The following is a 16,959-nucleotide window of genomic DNA, read 5'->3' as shown; positions in this document are numbered from 1 at the left end:
ATGACTCAGCAGAGGCAGCCATAATTCTCCCAGGTACACAACTCCAGTGACCCAGGAATCTTGCCTCCATCCCCCTCTGTAGCTGCATGTGATGGTCATTCCCTACCCACCCTGGTGGCAGAACACAAGGGGCATATAATCTTGGGAGTTCTAGGGCCCCATCCACCACTGGTCCCTCTCCATACTACTATAGCTGATGCTTTCTGGAAAGCGCCAACTCTTGGAGGAGGCCAACCAGCACAAAAGTAGATCATTAAACCATCAAAGCTAAGAACCCTCACGGAGTCCACTGTACCCTCTGCCACCTCCACCACCAGAACAGGCACTGGTATCCATGGCTGAGAGACCCATAGATGGTTCACATCACAGGACTCTGCAGACAATTCCCAATACCAGCCCAGAGCTGGGTAGACTCGCTGCGTGGCTAGACCCAGAAGAGAGACAACAATCACTGCGGTTCGGCTCACAGGAAGCCACATCCACAGGAAAAGGGGAGAGTACTATGTCCAGGGAACACCCTGTGGGACACAAAAATCTTAACAGTTTTCAGCCCTGGACCTTCCCTTTGACAGAGCCTACTTACCCAAATGAGAAAGAACCAGAAAACCAACCCTGGTAATATGACAAAACAAAGCTCATCAACACCCCCCCCAAATCACACTAGGTCACCAGCGATGGATACAAACCAAGAAGAAATCTCTGACTTGCCTGAAAAAGAATTCAGGAGGTTAGTTATTAAGCTAACCAGGGAGGTACCAATGCAAGGAAATCCAAAAAATGATACAAGAAGCGAAGGTGGAAATTTTCAAGGAAATAGCTTAAAGAAAAAAAAAAAACAAACCAATAATAAATTCAGGAAATTTTGGACACACTTTCAGAAATGGAAAATGCTCTGGAAAGTCTCAGCAATAGAATTGAACAAGTAGAAGAAAGAAATTCAGAGCTCGAAGACAGGGTCTTCAAATTAACCTAATCCAACAAAAAGAAAGAAGAAAGAAGAAGAAAATATGAACAAAGCCTCTGAGAAGTCTGGGATTTTGTTAAATGACCAAACCTAAGAATACTCAGTGTTCCCGAGGAAGAGGATAATTCTAAAAAATTGGAAAACATATTTGGGGGAATAATCAAGGAAAGCTTCCCTGGCCTTGCTAAATACCTAGACATGAAACTATAAGATGCATAAAGAACACCTGGGAAATTCATCACAAAAAGATCTGCACCTACGCACACTGTCATCAGGTTATCCAAAGTTAAGACAAAGGAAAGAATCTTAAGAGCTATGAGACAGAAGCACCAGGTAATCTATAAAGCAAAATCTATCAGATTAACAGCAGATTTCTCAGCAGAAGCCCTACAAGCCAGAAGGGACTGGGGCTCTATCTTCAGCCTCTTCAAACAAAATTATTATCAGTCAAGAAATTGCAGCCAGTGAAACTAAGTATCATATATGAAGGAAAGATATGTTGTATTTGACCGGAGCGTAGAAAGTTATCACAAGACAAAAGTATGCCAGATTGCAGGGTCATTTATTATGCCGGCGACCACAGAGGACTCACGTCTCTCCAACCTGTGGTGGCAACAGGAGGGTGCCACGATTTTTTATACCCGAAAAACCACCTTGGGAGTGGGGGTGAGGGGCGGGGATGGGGATGAAAAGGCTTCAGACATTCCGAGGGCTAGTGGATTCTGTAAATTATCTCCTGGGCAGAGATTATGTAAATAATCTCCGGACATTCCAAGGGCCAGGGGACTTTTGCCATTCCGTTTGTTACTTAAGTGGTTTACAGAAGTCAAGATAAACATTTGTTTACACATTATCTGGTTAAGGTGGAAATCACAGACCTTAGTTACTTATTACAAGCCACAGGAGCCAGGATGGAACTAGCTTGGGCTGCTTAGTCTGGCAATTGCTGGTAAGCAAAGGCTAGCAATTCTGGCAGTTACTGATAAGAAAAGGTAAGCAACTTTACATAGTTTTGAAGAACAAACTAGCAGTTCTATGTACAGAGGCCAAGGACAGTAGTTATTGTAAGGAGAATGGGGCAGCCATTTCAACTTATCTAAAAACAGTTTTGCATTTTATAAAATAGTTTTGCTCCGGTTCTGGCTCTAGGCCAGCACAGTATCACAGATACAGTCTACTTCAGACAAACAAATGCAAAGAGAATTCACCATTACCAAGCCACCACTATAAGAACTGTGAAAAAGAGCCGTAAATCTTGAAACAAATCCTGGAAACACATCAAAACAGAACCTCTTTAAAGCATAAATCACATAGGTCCTATAAAACAAAAATGCAAGTTAAAAAGCACAAACAAGGCTGGGCACGGTAGCTCACACCTGTAATCCCAGCACTTTGAGAGGCTGAGGCAGGCGGATTGCCTGAGCTAGTTCTCCACCAGCCCAGGCAACACAGTGAAACCCTGTCTCTACTAAAACAGAAAAAATTAGCTGGGTATGGCAGAGTATGCCTGTGGTCCCAGCTATTCAGGTTGAGGGAGGAGAATTGCCTGTAAGGAGGGAGACCTAGGCATTTGGGATTCCCTCTCCCTCTGTCATCCACTGTGCATCTCAATAAAAGACAGAGCAGGCCACTTGGTGCCTCCTAAATCTCCTTCCTGAAAACAACAGGCTAGGCCTTGGGGAAACTCTCCAGAAGGCACTATTTTTACTTAAAACAAAATCAAACCAGAAACCTTTTCACATGTAAGTCCTAAAACTATAAACCGGAACCCTTTCATATGTGATTCCTGAAACTGTAAACAGAGACCTTTTCACATGTGAGTCCTAAAACTATGAACCTCAGATTCTTCCATGTGTAACATCTAAAGTATAGGCCTATATGAAAGCTGAACCTCCCTTTGTTAGCCGAGCTTGGCTGTTAGGTACGTAGGCCACCTGGCTCCCAGCTGAAATAAATTCCTTCCTCCTGTATTCAGTGTCCGAAAGATCCTTTCCCGCAGCCGCTCCTGCTACACCTGAACCCGGGAGGTGGAGGTTGCAGTGAGCCAAGATTGTGCCACTGCACTCCAGCCTGGGTGACACAGCGAGACTCCATGTACAAAAAAAAAAAAAAAAAAGCAAAAACAAAAAAACCCCCAAAGAACATAGGTGACAAAGAGCATGATGAATGCAGTGGTACCTCACATTTCAATACTAGCATTGAATGTAAATAGCTTAAATGCTCCACTTAAAAGATACAGAACCACAGAATGGATAAGAACTCACAAACAACTATATGCTGCCTTCAGGAGACTCACCTAACACATAAGGACTCAAATAAAGTAAAGGGGTGGAAAAAGGCATTTCATGCAAATGGACACCAAAAGCAAGCAGGGATAGGTAGCTATTCTTATATCAGACAAAACAAACTTTAATGCAACGTGGTTAAAAAAGACAAAGAGGGACATTATATAATGGTAAAAGGCCTTGTCCAAAAAGAAAATATTATAATCTTAAACATGTATGCATCTAATAGTGGAACTCCCAAATTTATAAAACAATTACTAATTGGCCTAAGAAATGACATAGCTTTTCTCCGCTGTGAGCTTCCAAGATAACAAAGAAAAGAACAATGGCCGTGCCAAAAAGGGCCGCGGCCATGTTCAGCCTATTCGCTGCACGAACTGTGCCCGATGCGTGTCCAAGGATAAGGCCATTAAGAAATTCGTCATTTGAAACATAGTGGAGGCCGCAGCAGTCAGGGATATTTCTGAAGCGAGCGTCTTTGATGCCTATGTACTTCCCAAACTCTACGTGAAGCTACATTACTGTGTGAGTTGTGCAATTCACAGAAAAGTAGTCAGGAATCGATCTGGTGAAGCCCGCAAGGACCGAACACCCCCACCCCGATTTAGACCTGTGGGTGCTACCCCACGACCCCCACCAAAACCCATGTAAGGAACTGAGTAAAAGATTGAAGACAACTATTCTCTGGAGAAAAATAAAACGGAAATTGTACTTGAAAAAAAAAAAAAAAGAAATGACATAGCAACACAATAACAGTGGGGGACTTCAATACTCCACTGACAGCACCAGACAAGTCAGCAAGACAGAAAGTCAACAAAGAAATAATGGACTTAAATTATACCTTGGAATAAATGGACTTAACAGATATACACAGAACATTTCACCCAACAATCACAGAATACACATTCTATTCAACGGCACATAAACAGAATTAAAATTTTTGTATTTTTAGTAGAGACAGGGTTTTACCATGTTAGCCAGGATGGTCTCGATCTCCTGACCTTGCGATCCGCCCGCCTGAGCTTCCCAAAGTGCTAGGATTACAGGTGTGAGCCACCATGCCCAGCCAAATATTTTTTTAAAGGGAAGATAAAAGCTATGGTATCTTTTAGTTCATGTGACTTTAATCTTTGAAAAATAAAAACAGCCTTAAAGATTACTGGTAAAATGCAGATGTTGTCAAAATATAAATAGGTGGACTAAATTATGCAGGTCAGTTACTAGGTTTGCTAAGCATTTTAAGGTTATAAACTGCTTTTTGGGTTTTGAGAATTGTACAACTTGGTAAGGCCTGGGACATATAAAACTAACCATGCCCTTAATTATGCTGGACGGAGTCAAACCTTGGCTGCACAGAGCACATAATTAAAACAACTTACCAGGTTTTACATTAAAGTTAAAAATTGCCAGGAGTTATCCACATGACATGTAATTGAGACTACTTGAATTGTTTTAAATTAGGTAAGATAAAGCTGGCTGGGTGCAGTGGCTCATGCCTTTAATCCCAGAACTTAGGTCAGGAGTTCAAGACTAGCCTGGACAACATGTCGAAAACCCATTGGCAACACAGTGAGACTTCATCTCAAAAAATAAAAAAAAAAGATAAGGGCCGGGTATGGTGGCTTATGCCTGTAATCCCAGCATTTTGGGAGGCCAAGGCAGGCAGATCATGAAGTCAGAGTTCGAGACCATCCTGGCCAACATGGTGAAACCCTGTATCTACTAAAAATACAAAAAAATGAGCCAGGTGTGGTGGCGGGCACCTGTAGTCCCAGCTACTCAGGAGGCTGAGGCAGGAGAATCACTTGAACCTGGGAGGCAGAGGTGGCAGTGAGCCAAGATTGCGCCACTACACTCCAGCCTGGGTGACAGAGCGAGACTCTATCTCAAAAAAAAAAACAAACATACAAAAAAATGAAAGTCTTTTCTCTCCCTTGTTGGAGGACTCAATTTCACAGGTTTGCCTTAGCATTTAGCTTATGATAAGGAGTCCGTGTGACCCCCCAAGACACATTTTTATCCTAAATTCAATTCCAAGTTTCGGGTCAAAGCCCTAGGAAAGAAAACTGGATTTAAGGGCTCCAGAGGCAGACGATAACAGAAGTTAAATGGCACAGCACAAGCGAACATGGCTAATTCCTGCCGATTAAACCAAACCTCCCGTTTAATGGATAAAGGTTGTGCTAATATCCATGGTATAAATGAAGCTTAAGGAACTCCAAGGTTACTGACAGTAGCAGTGATAGAGTCATAGGTGAAAGCAGATAATCCCTATTCTCCAGGCCCTCCCTGTTTTATGGGTGGCACCCTGTCACAGTTGTCGGGACTTGGGGATACAAGGACGGAGGAAAGAAAGAGGAATGCCTCACTTTCCCTCCCTCACGTACTGCAGGTATTTGCTAGGAAGAGACACTTGCTCCCCTTGTTCTAGATGAGTAGCCATCCATCTTCAGACTGTACCCCTTTCGAATGCATCCCGAACCCCTGGGATTCCTTTGAAAAACAGCTTCTTTTTCCTTTCTCCTCCTCTGTCCTCTCTTCACTGATAGGTAATTGTGTCTCTGTACTATGGGATACTGCCCTCAGATGCATCTTCCAAACTGGGAAGAGTTAATTTCCCAGACCTTAAACTGGTTGGCATAGGATTAGGCTCAGGGAAAGGGAACCCAGAAGCCTGACACGCTGGCAAAGGTTTGTTTTTTTTAAACTAATCGGGTTTTGTACTCCTTCTCCCTTTACAAACTGGTAAAAGCCCTCGGGATTTCTGAGTTGTCCTGACCCTCGCCGTGTTTTGTTTTGATATGTCTTCTAATAACCCAGTTTGTCTCTTCTTCCCTTCAAGCCATCAAACTCCAAACAGTCATGCAATCGGAGCTTTGGATGTTGGCCCCTTTTGCCGGGGACCCTCAGATAGGCCTGAGAGAGCTCTGATGGCCTTTTCTCAAAAACATCGTCCCCTGGAAGCAGGAAGCAGTTAAGACCAGTCTTCACCCTTATCCTTATCCTAAAGGCAGGTAAATGTACTTCTTTAGAGGGGGAATGAGACAGCCAAGTATAAAGGGGTCCCCAGGGAATCTCCAAGGGGCCTGCACAGCAGGAAAACGGGGAGGAGCCATGGAAGCTCGTGCTGTTTGCAGAGGGAAGGGGCCTGGCCTCTAGAGTCCTGCGTGGTGGGGCAGAAGCCAGCTAGCAGGCTTTCCTCTCACTCTGCTCAAAGTTTTTCTCTTTTTCCTTTTTCACCCAATGAATTCCAGTTTTCTCACCCTTCTATGTGTCCGTGAACCTAATCTTTCCCGGTCACGTAACAAGAACCTGGTTTGTAGCTGAACTGGGAAGACAGTCCTACAACAGTAGGCCTTGTTAAGAAAAGTTATGTCTTGGCCGGGCGCGGTGGCTCACGCCTGTAATCCCAGCACTTTGGGAGGCCGAGGCGGGTGGATCACGAGGTCAAGAGATCGAGACCATCCTGGTCAACATGGTGAAACCCCGTCTCTACTAAAAAACTACAAAAAATTAGCTGGGCATGGTGGTGCATGCCTGTAATCCCAGCTACTAAGGAGGCTGAGGCAGGAGAATTGCCTGAACCCAGGAGGCGGAGGTTGCGGTGAGCCGAGATCGCGCCATTGCACTCCAGCCTGGGTAACAATAGTGAAACTCTGTCTCAAAAAAAAAAAAAAAAAAGAAAAGTTATGTCTCTTTAAATGTGTCTTCTTTTAAGAGTAAGTTACTGAACATTAAAAAGCATGATTTGTAAAGCCTGTAAATACTAATATTCTCAGCACAGATTACAAGGCACCAACATATAATTAAAAAAATGAACTCACTTTGTAAGACTACCATATTTTTTTCCCAATGTGCAAGATGGTACAGGATTAGTGACTAATCTGCATTCATTGTTCTTTAAAAGAAAGCTACAGTAGCTTAATATAAACACTATACTCATCTAAATTAATATGTCTTTCAGTTCTTGTCAATACAGAGCTGTTCCCTCCTCTTTGTTTCCTTAGTAGTTCATTACAGCACATAGTACATACACATTTTAATTTTGCAATTTCACTCCTGTTAAATAAAATTCATAGGAGGCCATTGGCTTTGCCTGAGCTTCTATACCAGGCCTAACAGACCAAAGCAAAATGGAGTTATTTATGCTGAAGTTCCACAACTTGAAGTGGGAATTAAGTTGCATATCTGATCTTTTAAGGAGAGTGAGAGAGACAACAGCCAAATTCCCAAACAAGCCAGTTTCAGACAGCGTGATAAACGTGCCTCCTCTGCTTTAACCTTTACAAGGAAAGTAACTTTGAAACCAGTTTAGCCCCTTTTTGTCTCTAAAGCCAACCTCCTCTGCTCAGTGCATCAGAGGTCATTGATCATTGACCACTGAGATCAGAGGTCAGTGCTCAGTGATCGTTCTATTTTACAGGAGAAAGTGTTGTTTGATTCTGGATTGCAAATAAAAGCCAATTAAGATCTGTAAACTAAATTTGTAATCTTATTTTATGACAGTTCTGGCCAACATGGACAAAGGGACTGCAGGGACATTGCTGACAACTCCTGAGATCCCTTGAGGTGTGCAAGAGACACTGCTCATGTCTTTTGAGGCTCCCGTCTGCTTCAAAGAGTCCAAAGATTATACAACCATGATCAGACTTTCTTTTTTTTTTTTCTTTTTTTGAGACAGACTCTTGCCCTGTCGCCCAGGCTGGAGTGCAATGGTGCAATCTTGGCTCACTGCAACCTCCATATCCTGGGTTCAAGCGATTCTCCTGCCCCAGCCTCCCAAGTAGCTGGGATTACAGGCATGTGCCACCACACCTGGCTATTTTTTTGTATCTTCAGTAGACACAGGGTTTCACATGTTGGACATGGTCTCGAACTCCTGACCTTGTGATCTGCCTGCCTTGGCCTCCCAAAGTCCTGGGATTACAGTTGTGAGCCACCTGCCCGGCTTAGACTTTGCTCTTTTTGCATTGATCCCCTTGATCATTTTGGCTTCTAATTCCAGGATTAGTTTGTGCTATGAGAGGAAACATGAGCTTGGGGTGGGGACCAAGGATTAGTTTGTGCTATGTGATGGCATATGACCTTTTGGGGTTTGCAGTGGCTTGGTGAGTCACTGTCAAGAGTGACAGTCTTAACAGAAACATAACTTGGTCCCCTAGGGAGGTCTCAGGTGTCTGACCGGGTCAGACAGAAACTGGCAATAAATGGCAATTATTGCAGGGGGTGTAAACTCTGGCTTTCAGAAATTCACAGGGATTTTATGTCTATTATCTTAATTTCTTTTTCTTGTATGCGTAGGTAGGGAAAAATCATTGGCTGATTTGGTTAAGGTTATCTCAGTGCCAAAACCAGAATGTGACTGGTGGGCATGAGTCAGGCACTTGAAAGCATCAGAATGCTTGCCACCAAAAAAACAGACTCTTGGGCTAGGATAACCAAGTCATGGAAATGGGTCAGCTTCAAGAAAACTTCCGTGCAAGGAGGGAACATGTGAAGGCATTACATGACTCAACCCTGTGGCATTTCCTTTTTTTTTTTTGAGAAATGTCACCTCTGTTGCCTAGGCTTGGAGTGCAGTGGTGTGATCACAGTTCACTGAAGCCTCAACCTCCTGGGCTCAAGAGATCCTCCTACCTCAGCCTCCCAAGTAGCTGGGATCGCATTCATGTGCCGCTATGTCCAGCTAATTTTTTGTAGAGACGAGGTCTCCCTTTATGTCTATAAAGCCAGCCTCCTCGGCTCAGCTCATCCTCACATTCTACTTTATAGAATGAGGAGTTGCTTGATTCTACAATCGCAAATAAAAGCCAATTAAGATCTTTAAAGTAAATGTGTTATAATTTCGTCTTTTGACACCCTGTTCTCCAACACTAGATTGTGAGCTTCTTAAGAGAAAGGATTGTTTCTTTCTTACCTGTACATAGTCAGTGGCCAGTAATGCCTGACATAGTGTTGGGGCTTAATCGGTATTAATTGAATACATCAATAAAGCACAAAATAGAGATACGTAAACAGGTAACATTTAATACTATTTTAGGCATTGAGTTAAACAGTTTGCTTGCATTACATCATGTAATTTAACAACCTTTGAAGGTGAAGAAGCTGGCTTAGGAGAGGGTATTAATGATTATCTGACATCCAGAAGCATCCTACTCACTTCTAGTGTTGGCTGTTTTGTTTCTCAGAAACAAGACAAGTCAGAGACAATCAGGATTAAACCATTGGAAGAGATGGTGCTCTTCTGGGATCTGCAATGGTTAGGAGCCGGACTGCCTAGGTTCAGACTGTGTGACCCTGCTGAACCTTTATTAGTATCAGTCGTAGCAGCAGTGGTCCTTTCCCTGCTGAATTGAACAGAGCCCAGCATCCTGCACTCTGCTTCAAAACTGAGTCGAGTATACATATTTCAAAACATCATGTTGTACACGATAAACATACAATTTTATCCGTCAATTAAAAATAAATTAGGAAAAAAAACAAACAGGCAGAGCGTGGTGACTCACGCCTGTAATCCCAGTGCTTTGTGAGGTTCCGGCAGGAGGACCGCTAGAACCCACAAGGTTAGAGTGACCGCCACTGCACTCCAGCCTGGGTGACAGAGCTAAACCCTGTCTCTCTCTCTTTTTTTTTTTTTGAGACGAAGTCTCGCTCTTTAGCCCAAGCTGGAGGCCACCTCCACCTCCCAGGTTCAAGCGATTGTCCTGCCTCAACCTCCCTTGTAGTTGGGATTACAGGCAGGCGCCACCACGCCCGGCTAATTTTGTATTTTTAGTAGAGACGGGGTTTCTCATGTTGGTCAGGTTGGTCTCGAACTCCTGACCTCAGGTAATCCGCCCGCCTCGGCCTCCCAAAGTGTTGGGATTACATGGATGAGCCGCCGCGTCCGGCCGACCTTGTCTCTTAAAACACACAAAAAAACTAAAAAACAAACCAAAAACAAAAAACCGGGGTCACTTTCCCGTCCGGTTTCTTAAGGTGTGAATTTCAGAACTGGGTATTCCCAGGCCCCAGCCGCTTATTCCGCCGTGTGGTGCGGGAGTGAGATTTATTCTGAGGTCAGCTGGTTGGGGTATGGATAAATAACTGAAGGCTCTCTTACCGCAGGCGTGTTTCTGACTGTGGGTACTGCTCCCGCCCCACGCCCGAGAATGTCCAGACTCATCGGCGCGGCTCGCGGCTCGCTGCCTGGCGCGCGCCAGCCCTCTGGCAGCCAGCGCGGGGCCCCGAGCGTGCGCAGGCGCGCGGCGCAGCTCCTCAGCATGGCTCCGAGACGCGCGCGCGAGCAGGACGCCTTTGGCCTAGCCACCAACGGCGCACGGTCCCTCCACCGCAAGACCGCTCGCCCAAGTTAACCACTGAGTTAGGCGCGGCGCAGAGCATGGCAAGGAGGCTGTGCGTACGGTAGGGGGCGGGATGTGCGGCTGGCGGGGCCCCGGGCAGCGCACGACTGTGAGCCAATCCCCTGGTTCCGGCCTTTTCCTTCCGGAAGACCTCCCGCTGCTGCCAAGCGCCGGGCCCCTTCCGGGGTCTCTCAAAGGCGAGGGGAGCGCGGCTTGAGCGGATGCCGGGTACCGTTTTGGGCCTCTCAGCCCCTCAGTCCGCGCGCCAACTGGAGGCTTCGCGGTCATTCTTCCCGTGTGGCCCAGGCGAACGCAGTGCTCCGCGTTATCCCTCCCACGGAAGACAAGTCGCTCGGGCGGGTAGGAGCACAAGCTAGGAGTGGTATGAATGAAGTGTTTTCTAGAAGGGCGTGGACAAGTCTCTGGGACGCGGTTGATAGTGCTGGTTTATAGAGGGCCGTCTGGACACAAAAGGCATTGATACGATTGAAAAGCTGCTTTCCTTCTCGGTCACAAGCCATGATGAATTGGTGACTCAGACGCTTTGGAAAAAAATTGAAATAAATAAATAAATAAATAAAAGCTGCTTTCCTTGCCAACAGCCCCATACCCTCCCCAGGAGCGCGCTGGCCCCTTGGAAGACTTTTTCGTTATGTAAACTCAGAGTTTAATTACATTACAAACGAAGGTAATGGATACTAAAAGGGTAATGGGTACTTACCAACATGGTGAAACCCCGTCTCTACTAAAAATACAAAAATTAGCCAGGCATGGTGGCACACTGCTGTAATCCCAGCTACTCAGGAGGCTGGGCCAGGAGAATAGCTTGAACCCAGGAGGTGGAGGTTGCAGTGAGCCAAGATTGTGCCACTGCACTCCCATCGGCGGGCTACAGAATGAGACTCCGTCTCAAAAAGAAAAAAAGAGACACAGTTGACATGAAATGCATGTATTTAAAATGTATAATTGGATGTTTTGATACAAGTTTACACCTATGCAACCATCACTGTAATCAAGGTAACGAGCATATCTGTTACCCACAAGTTTGCTCATGTCCTTTTGTAAACCCTCCCTTCTATTCTACAGAGCTTTCTGTCACTGTATATTAATTTGCATTTTCTAGAGTATTATATAAATGGAATTATATAGCATGTACTTTTTGTGATCTGAATTTTTTTAATTCACTGTAACTATTTTGAGATTCAGGTTTTGCTTATGTCAAGAATTTGTTTTTTAAAGTTGCCATGTAGTATTCCATTGTATGGATGTACCACAATTTTTCCATTCACCCATGGATGACCTTTTGGGTTATTTCCAGTTTTTGTGGATTACAAATATAGCTGCCATGAGTACAAGTCTTTGTATGGATATATGCTTTCTTTTCTCTTAGATAGGTAAGAGTGGAATGGTTGGATCATGTGGTAGATGTATGTTTAACTTTTTAAGGAACTGCCAAACTGTTTTCCAAAGTAGTTGTATCATTTTACCAGTAGTGTATAAGGATTTCAGTTCCTCCATATCCTTGCCAACCTTTGGTATGGTCAATCTTTTATATTTTAGCCATTGTAACTAGATGTGTGTAAGTATTTTATTGTGTTTTTTTTTTTTAATTATGGCCTTATTTTTAATCTGTGTATCTTTTTCATTGAAATGTCTATTCAAATATTGTGTCCATTTAAAAAAATGAAGTATTTGTATTCTTATTATTGCACTTTATGTGTTTCTGTCTGATAACTGTTTCACATCTAAATTTTAAATTAAATTTTGAATCTTGAATTTATGTGAAAATTGAATGACAATACAATGCTGGATGCTTTAATATTTCTTGCTGAATTTTTCTTGGATTTGTTTCATAGATCTCACTCTTGGAAAGGATGTTTTCTTGAATTGTTATCCATGGGGCAAGGCACCAAAATGAGTCTCCGGGTGGGTGAACGGTCCATCATCCTTTCAGTAGTGGGAGAAGGGTGACTGTGAAGGAGGAGGTTGAAAAAAGGAACCTCAGGCTCATTTTCAGGTAGATGCAATTCATCTGCATCATTAGTATTTTAATATAATGTATAGAGTTACTGCGTGTGTGTGTGTGTGTGTGTGTGTGTGTGTGTGTGTGTGTGTGTGTGTGTTTTAACCATCGTATAATATGTCCATATAATGTTGTATGGTTCTTGAAGTCATTTTAATCACATGGGGGAGAGGGAGATTTCTACTTGGGGGTGCCAGGTAGATGGTATTGTCGTTTACTACCTGTCTTATGCTCTAGCCATACAGGTCTCCTTTCAGCTCCTGGAGTGCCCCAGGCTTTTTCCTGCCCCAGGGCCTTCTTGGGTGTTGTTGCTCTGCTTGCAAAGCTCTTTCCCCTACTCTTTTTTTCTTTCTTTCTTTCTTTTTTTTTTTTTTGAGATGGAGCATCGCTCTGTTGCCCAGGCTGGAGTGCCTTGGTGCGGTCTCAGCTCACTGCAACCTCCACCTCCCAGGTTCAAGCGATTCTCCTGCTTCAGCCTCCTGAGTAGCTTGGATTATAGGCGCCTGCCACCACACCCGGCTAATTTTTTGTATTTTTAGTAGAGATGGGGTTTCACCATGTTGGCCAGGCTGGGCTTGAACTCCTGACCTTGTGATCCGCCCACCTCAGCCTCCCAAAGTGCTGGGATTACTGGCATGAGCCACCATGCCTGGCGCCCCCTCCTCTTTACATAACTAACTCCTAAGTTTTTGGTGTCAGCATAATTGCCACTTTCTTAGGGAGGCCTTCTCTGAACAAAGTGCTTACTAGATTTCAGATAGTATGCTAAGTGCTTTATATACATGATTTTATTTAATCTGAATTAGGTCCTCATTAAATTCTCTCAGAGTGCTGAAACTTTTCCTTTAGAGCAATTTTTATAGTTTATAGTTAAATATTATGTGCTACCTGTCTGTCTGAGGAGATTAAAAGCTTTTTCCATGTCTCTTTTTGTATACCCATGCATCCTCAGTCATGGGCAGATCTTAGACACTCAAACATAATTGTTGAATGAACTAATGAGTGGGGAACATTTGGAAGGAGGGCTGGGATCTTTACTCTTTCAACTTTTTCTCTCTAGTTATCTTGTCAATTCCCATGGTTTAAATACCTTTTATATGCTGATAAATCCTAACTTTTTATCTCTCGTTCAAAGTTCTCTTCATTTAGTCATCAGGATAATCATGTGAGATTACCATTATTATCCATTTACAGCTGAAACACATGGAGAAAATGATATATTCCCATGCCATCATCAAATGTAGGGTTTCATGGATGTTATGATGCATTCTTAAGAAAGTTCTTCTATATCATTCTCATTACAGAGTGCTGCAGCACCGTAAGACAGGGTAAAAAAAAATTAAAAAAATACAGAGTGCTAGGTTGGTCTTTTTCAACATTGCCTTGTTGAATTCAGAGTTAAGGGCATCTGTAAAGACACCTGGATTGACAGACCAACCAAGCTGTTGCATGAAGATTCTGGTAATGAGTGAGATGGGATGAACTGAATAAGCAGAAATCTTTACAGAATTCTAACTTTAAAAAGCTTATTTTTGCCTTGGTATACTGTGAATAATAAAAAAGCACCATTTATAAATACTTACAAATGCTTAATACAGATTTTGAGTCACCAACATGTGACTAAAAGAACAAACCCACTTCTGTAGTTGTGGGATTACCGTAGGCCATACTTCTTTAGTGCTGTATGAAACCATTTGGAGTTTACACTAATCCAAATATCTTAAGAGTCTCAAAAAGAAAACCTACAGTAGATGAATAATGAAACTGTCCCTTTGCAAGTTCCTGAATCCCTGAGCAGGTACAAGCTAAGTCTTGAAGGACAAATTGGAGTTGGCCCAGCAAATGGGACCAGAAAGGACATTGCAGGTTCCATGTCAAAGTACAGCATGGAATCACCTGGCAAGTTCAGGAAGGTACTGAGAGTTTCTGTGGAGTTTGGGCATCCAGTAAGAGGAGGTTGTGGTGAAAGATGAGTCTGGAAAGGCTGGGTCTTCAAGATCCCAAAGGACTCTGTTCTCCTGTATGTGCTTAGAGATTTCTCTGGAGGCAATGAAGAGCTACTGGAAGACTGTTAGTAGAGGACTGGAATTTCTGACTTACATTTTAGAATGATCATGATAGAGGTTATGGGGAAATTGCACTGGAATCAAGGATACACTTGAGTACTTTGTGGGCGTTGATAGAGTGAGGGGATTTGGTAATGAATGAGGCCAAGGGCATGGCAGAAAAGGAGGATGAGGCTGTCATCCAGGTTTCTTGGGCGACCAATAGTGGAGGTACTCTTTAGAAAGGGAAAAAGAGGAGTATTTTTGGGGGTACAGGGAAGAAAAGTGAGTTCTTTTCTAGATATCTTGTGTTGAAGGTACTGCAGAGATAATAGAATAGTTTGGAACTTAAAGACCTGAAAATGTCCTTTGTTTAGAACACAGAATGTATTAGAGACATCAGTAAGAGCAGTTGAGGTGGAGGGGCGAGGCTAGAGGAGTGAGTGGGAGGTAAACATACAAACAGTAGACTGACAACTCTTCAGACCTCTTATGGTGAGAAGAGAGGACAGCAGCCAGAGGTGAAGAAAGGAATGTTTTTAAAGAAACAGGCTGCTTCTTTCTCTTTCTTTCTTTTCTTTCATTCTCTCTTTCTTTCTCTCTCTCTTTGTGTCTCTCTCTCTCTTTTCTTTTCTTTTTTTTTTTTGAGATGGAGCCTTACACTGTTGCCCAGGCTCGTGTGCAGGGGTGCGATCTCGGCTTCCCGTAACCTCCGCCTCCTAGGTTCAAGCGATTCTCCTGCCTTAGCCTCCTGAGTAGCTAGGATTATAGGCTCCTGCCACCACACCCAGCTAATTTTTTCTATTTTTAGTAGAGATGGGGTTGCTGTATGTTAGCCAGGCTGGTCTTGAACTCTTGACCTTGTGATCCGCCCACCTTGGCCTCCCAAAGTGCTGGGATTACAGGTGTGAGCCACTGCGCCTGGCCTCTTTTTTAAAAAAATGCATGGGAGTGACTGTAAAGAGCATAAGAAAACCTATACTACACCTGTTATTAGGTTGTACTCCTATTCATTGTTTTCAGGTTTTTGTTGTCTACCTGTATACCGGACTGGATCCCGATTTCTAGTTTCATCCAGTTTCTGGCTATAATTTTCCAGCTAAGAACAAGAACTGCTGTGTTCCTAAAGCCCCACAGCTGAAGCTAGACAACTCGATGTAAATTTTAAGGGACAAGTCTCATGCCCAATGTGTGGACCACATCAAGAGTTCACCAAACTGCCCGATGCCATAACCAGAGACATTGAAACCACGAACTGATATGAGTTGTTAACTTTATCATGGGGAGTTTTTCTCAAGACTATCAGAATGGCTGAGTGTGATGGCTCATGCCTGTAGTCCTAACACTTTGGGAGGCTGAAGCAGGTGGATTGCTGAGCCCAGGAGTTTGAGACCAGCCTGGGCAATATGACGAAAGCTTGTCTCTACAAAAAATACAATAATTAACCAGGCATGGTGGCGCATGCCTGTAGTCCTGGCTACTCAAAAGGCTGAGGTGGGAGGATGGCTTCAGCCCAAGAGGTGGAGATTGCAGTGAGCTGAGATCATGCCATTGCCACTACACTCCAGCCTGGGTGACAGAGCTAGACCCTGTCTCCAAAAAACAAACAAAACTGCATAATATGACTCTTATTTTCCTTAATTTATCCTTGCTTATGCGTATCTTTTTTGTCTGGCAGAATAATGCTACAGTTAGAATTTCACAATCAGTAGCTTCTGTGGGTAACTTGCAAATGGTCACTCCATACTTTAGCTCAGTCATGAGGTGATAGATCTTCTGTTAGCTGAACAAGAAGGAATTGTTGCAGTTGCTAACACTTTTTGTTGCACAAGGATAAATACATCAGGTATCAGAGAGACTGGGATGAAAAAATTAACAGACTGGCTACTTGGTTAAGATGGATGCACTCCTCATCTGACTCATTCTTCAATTTATTCTATTTTAGTTGGTTTGTTTCATGAGGACCCTAGCGAAGGAGCATACTCCAGACTCTTAATATTATCCTCCTGAGAGTAATAATAGTAGTCTTTCTGTTGCACTGTATGCTCTCAAAATGTTTTAAATGTTTGTGGCCATAATCCCAGCACTTTGGGAGGCCAAGGTGGGCGGATCACCTGAGGTCAGGAGTTCGAGACCAGCCTGGCCAACGTGGCAAAAACCCGTCTCTACAAAAAATACCAAAATTAGCTGGGTGTGGTGGTGCATGTCTGTCGTCTCAGCTACTTGGGAGACTGAGGCAGGAGAATCACTTGAACCTGGGAGGCAGAGGTTGCAGTGAACTGAGATCGCGCCACGCACC

The 16,959-nt window shown here is 43.6% G+C and overlaps 1 protein-coding gene, 1 long non-coding RNA gene and 1 pseudogene across 3 annotated transcripts in view; 2 read left to right on the top strand and 1 right to left on the bottom strand.

Annotated features, from left to right (window-relative positions):
• Nucleotides 1–10,679, bottom strand: part of THEM4 (thioesterase superfamily member 4) — a 33,529-nt gene extending 22,850 nt beyond the window's left edge. Inside the window, exon 1 of one of the 2 annotated variants that reach the window (XM_032267560.1) lies at nt 10,417–10,679. In XM_032267560.1, coding sequence (XP_032123451.1) covers nt 10,417–10,513 — 97 coding nt within the window. In that variant the 5' untranslated portion in view covers nt 10,514–10,679. The remainder of the gene's footprint in view (nt 1–10,416) is intronic. The other variant, XM_032267561.1, reaches the window with a different exon arrangement.
• On the top strand, nt 1,532–4,173 carry LOC116542459 (annotated as a pseudogene).
• A 40-nt stretch (nt 10,680–10,719) lies between the features above and the next one.
• On the top strand, nt 10,720–12,610 carry LOC116542552. The gene is made up of 2 exons (XR_004265259.1): nt 10,720–11,280; nt 12,449–12,610. It is a non-coding gene; the product is annotated as an uncharacterized LOC116542552 (long non-coding RNA).
• Nucleotides 12,611–16,959: the final 4,349 nt, after the last annotated feature.

This window comes from Sapajus apella, unplaced genomic scaffold, assembly GCF_009761245.1.
Source record: "Sapajus apella isolate SASKATOON/1434 unplaced genomic scaffold, GSC_monkey_1.0 scaffold169, whole genome shotgun sequence".
Taxonomy (NCBI): domain Eukaryota; kingdom Metazoa; phylum Chordata; class Mammalia; order Primates; family Cebidae; genus Sapajus; species Sapajus apella.
Note: the sequence above shows the minus strand (reverse complement) of the source record. Positions and strands in the feature narration are given on the sequence as shown.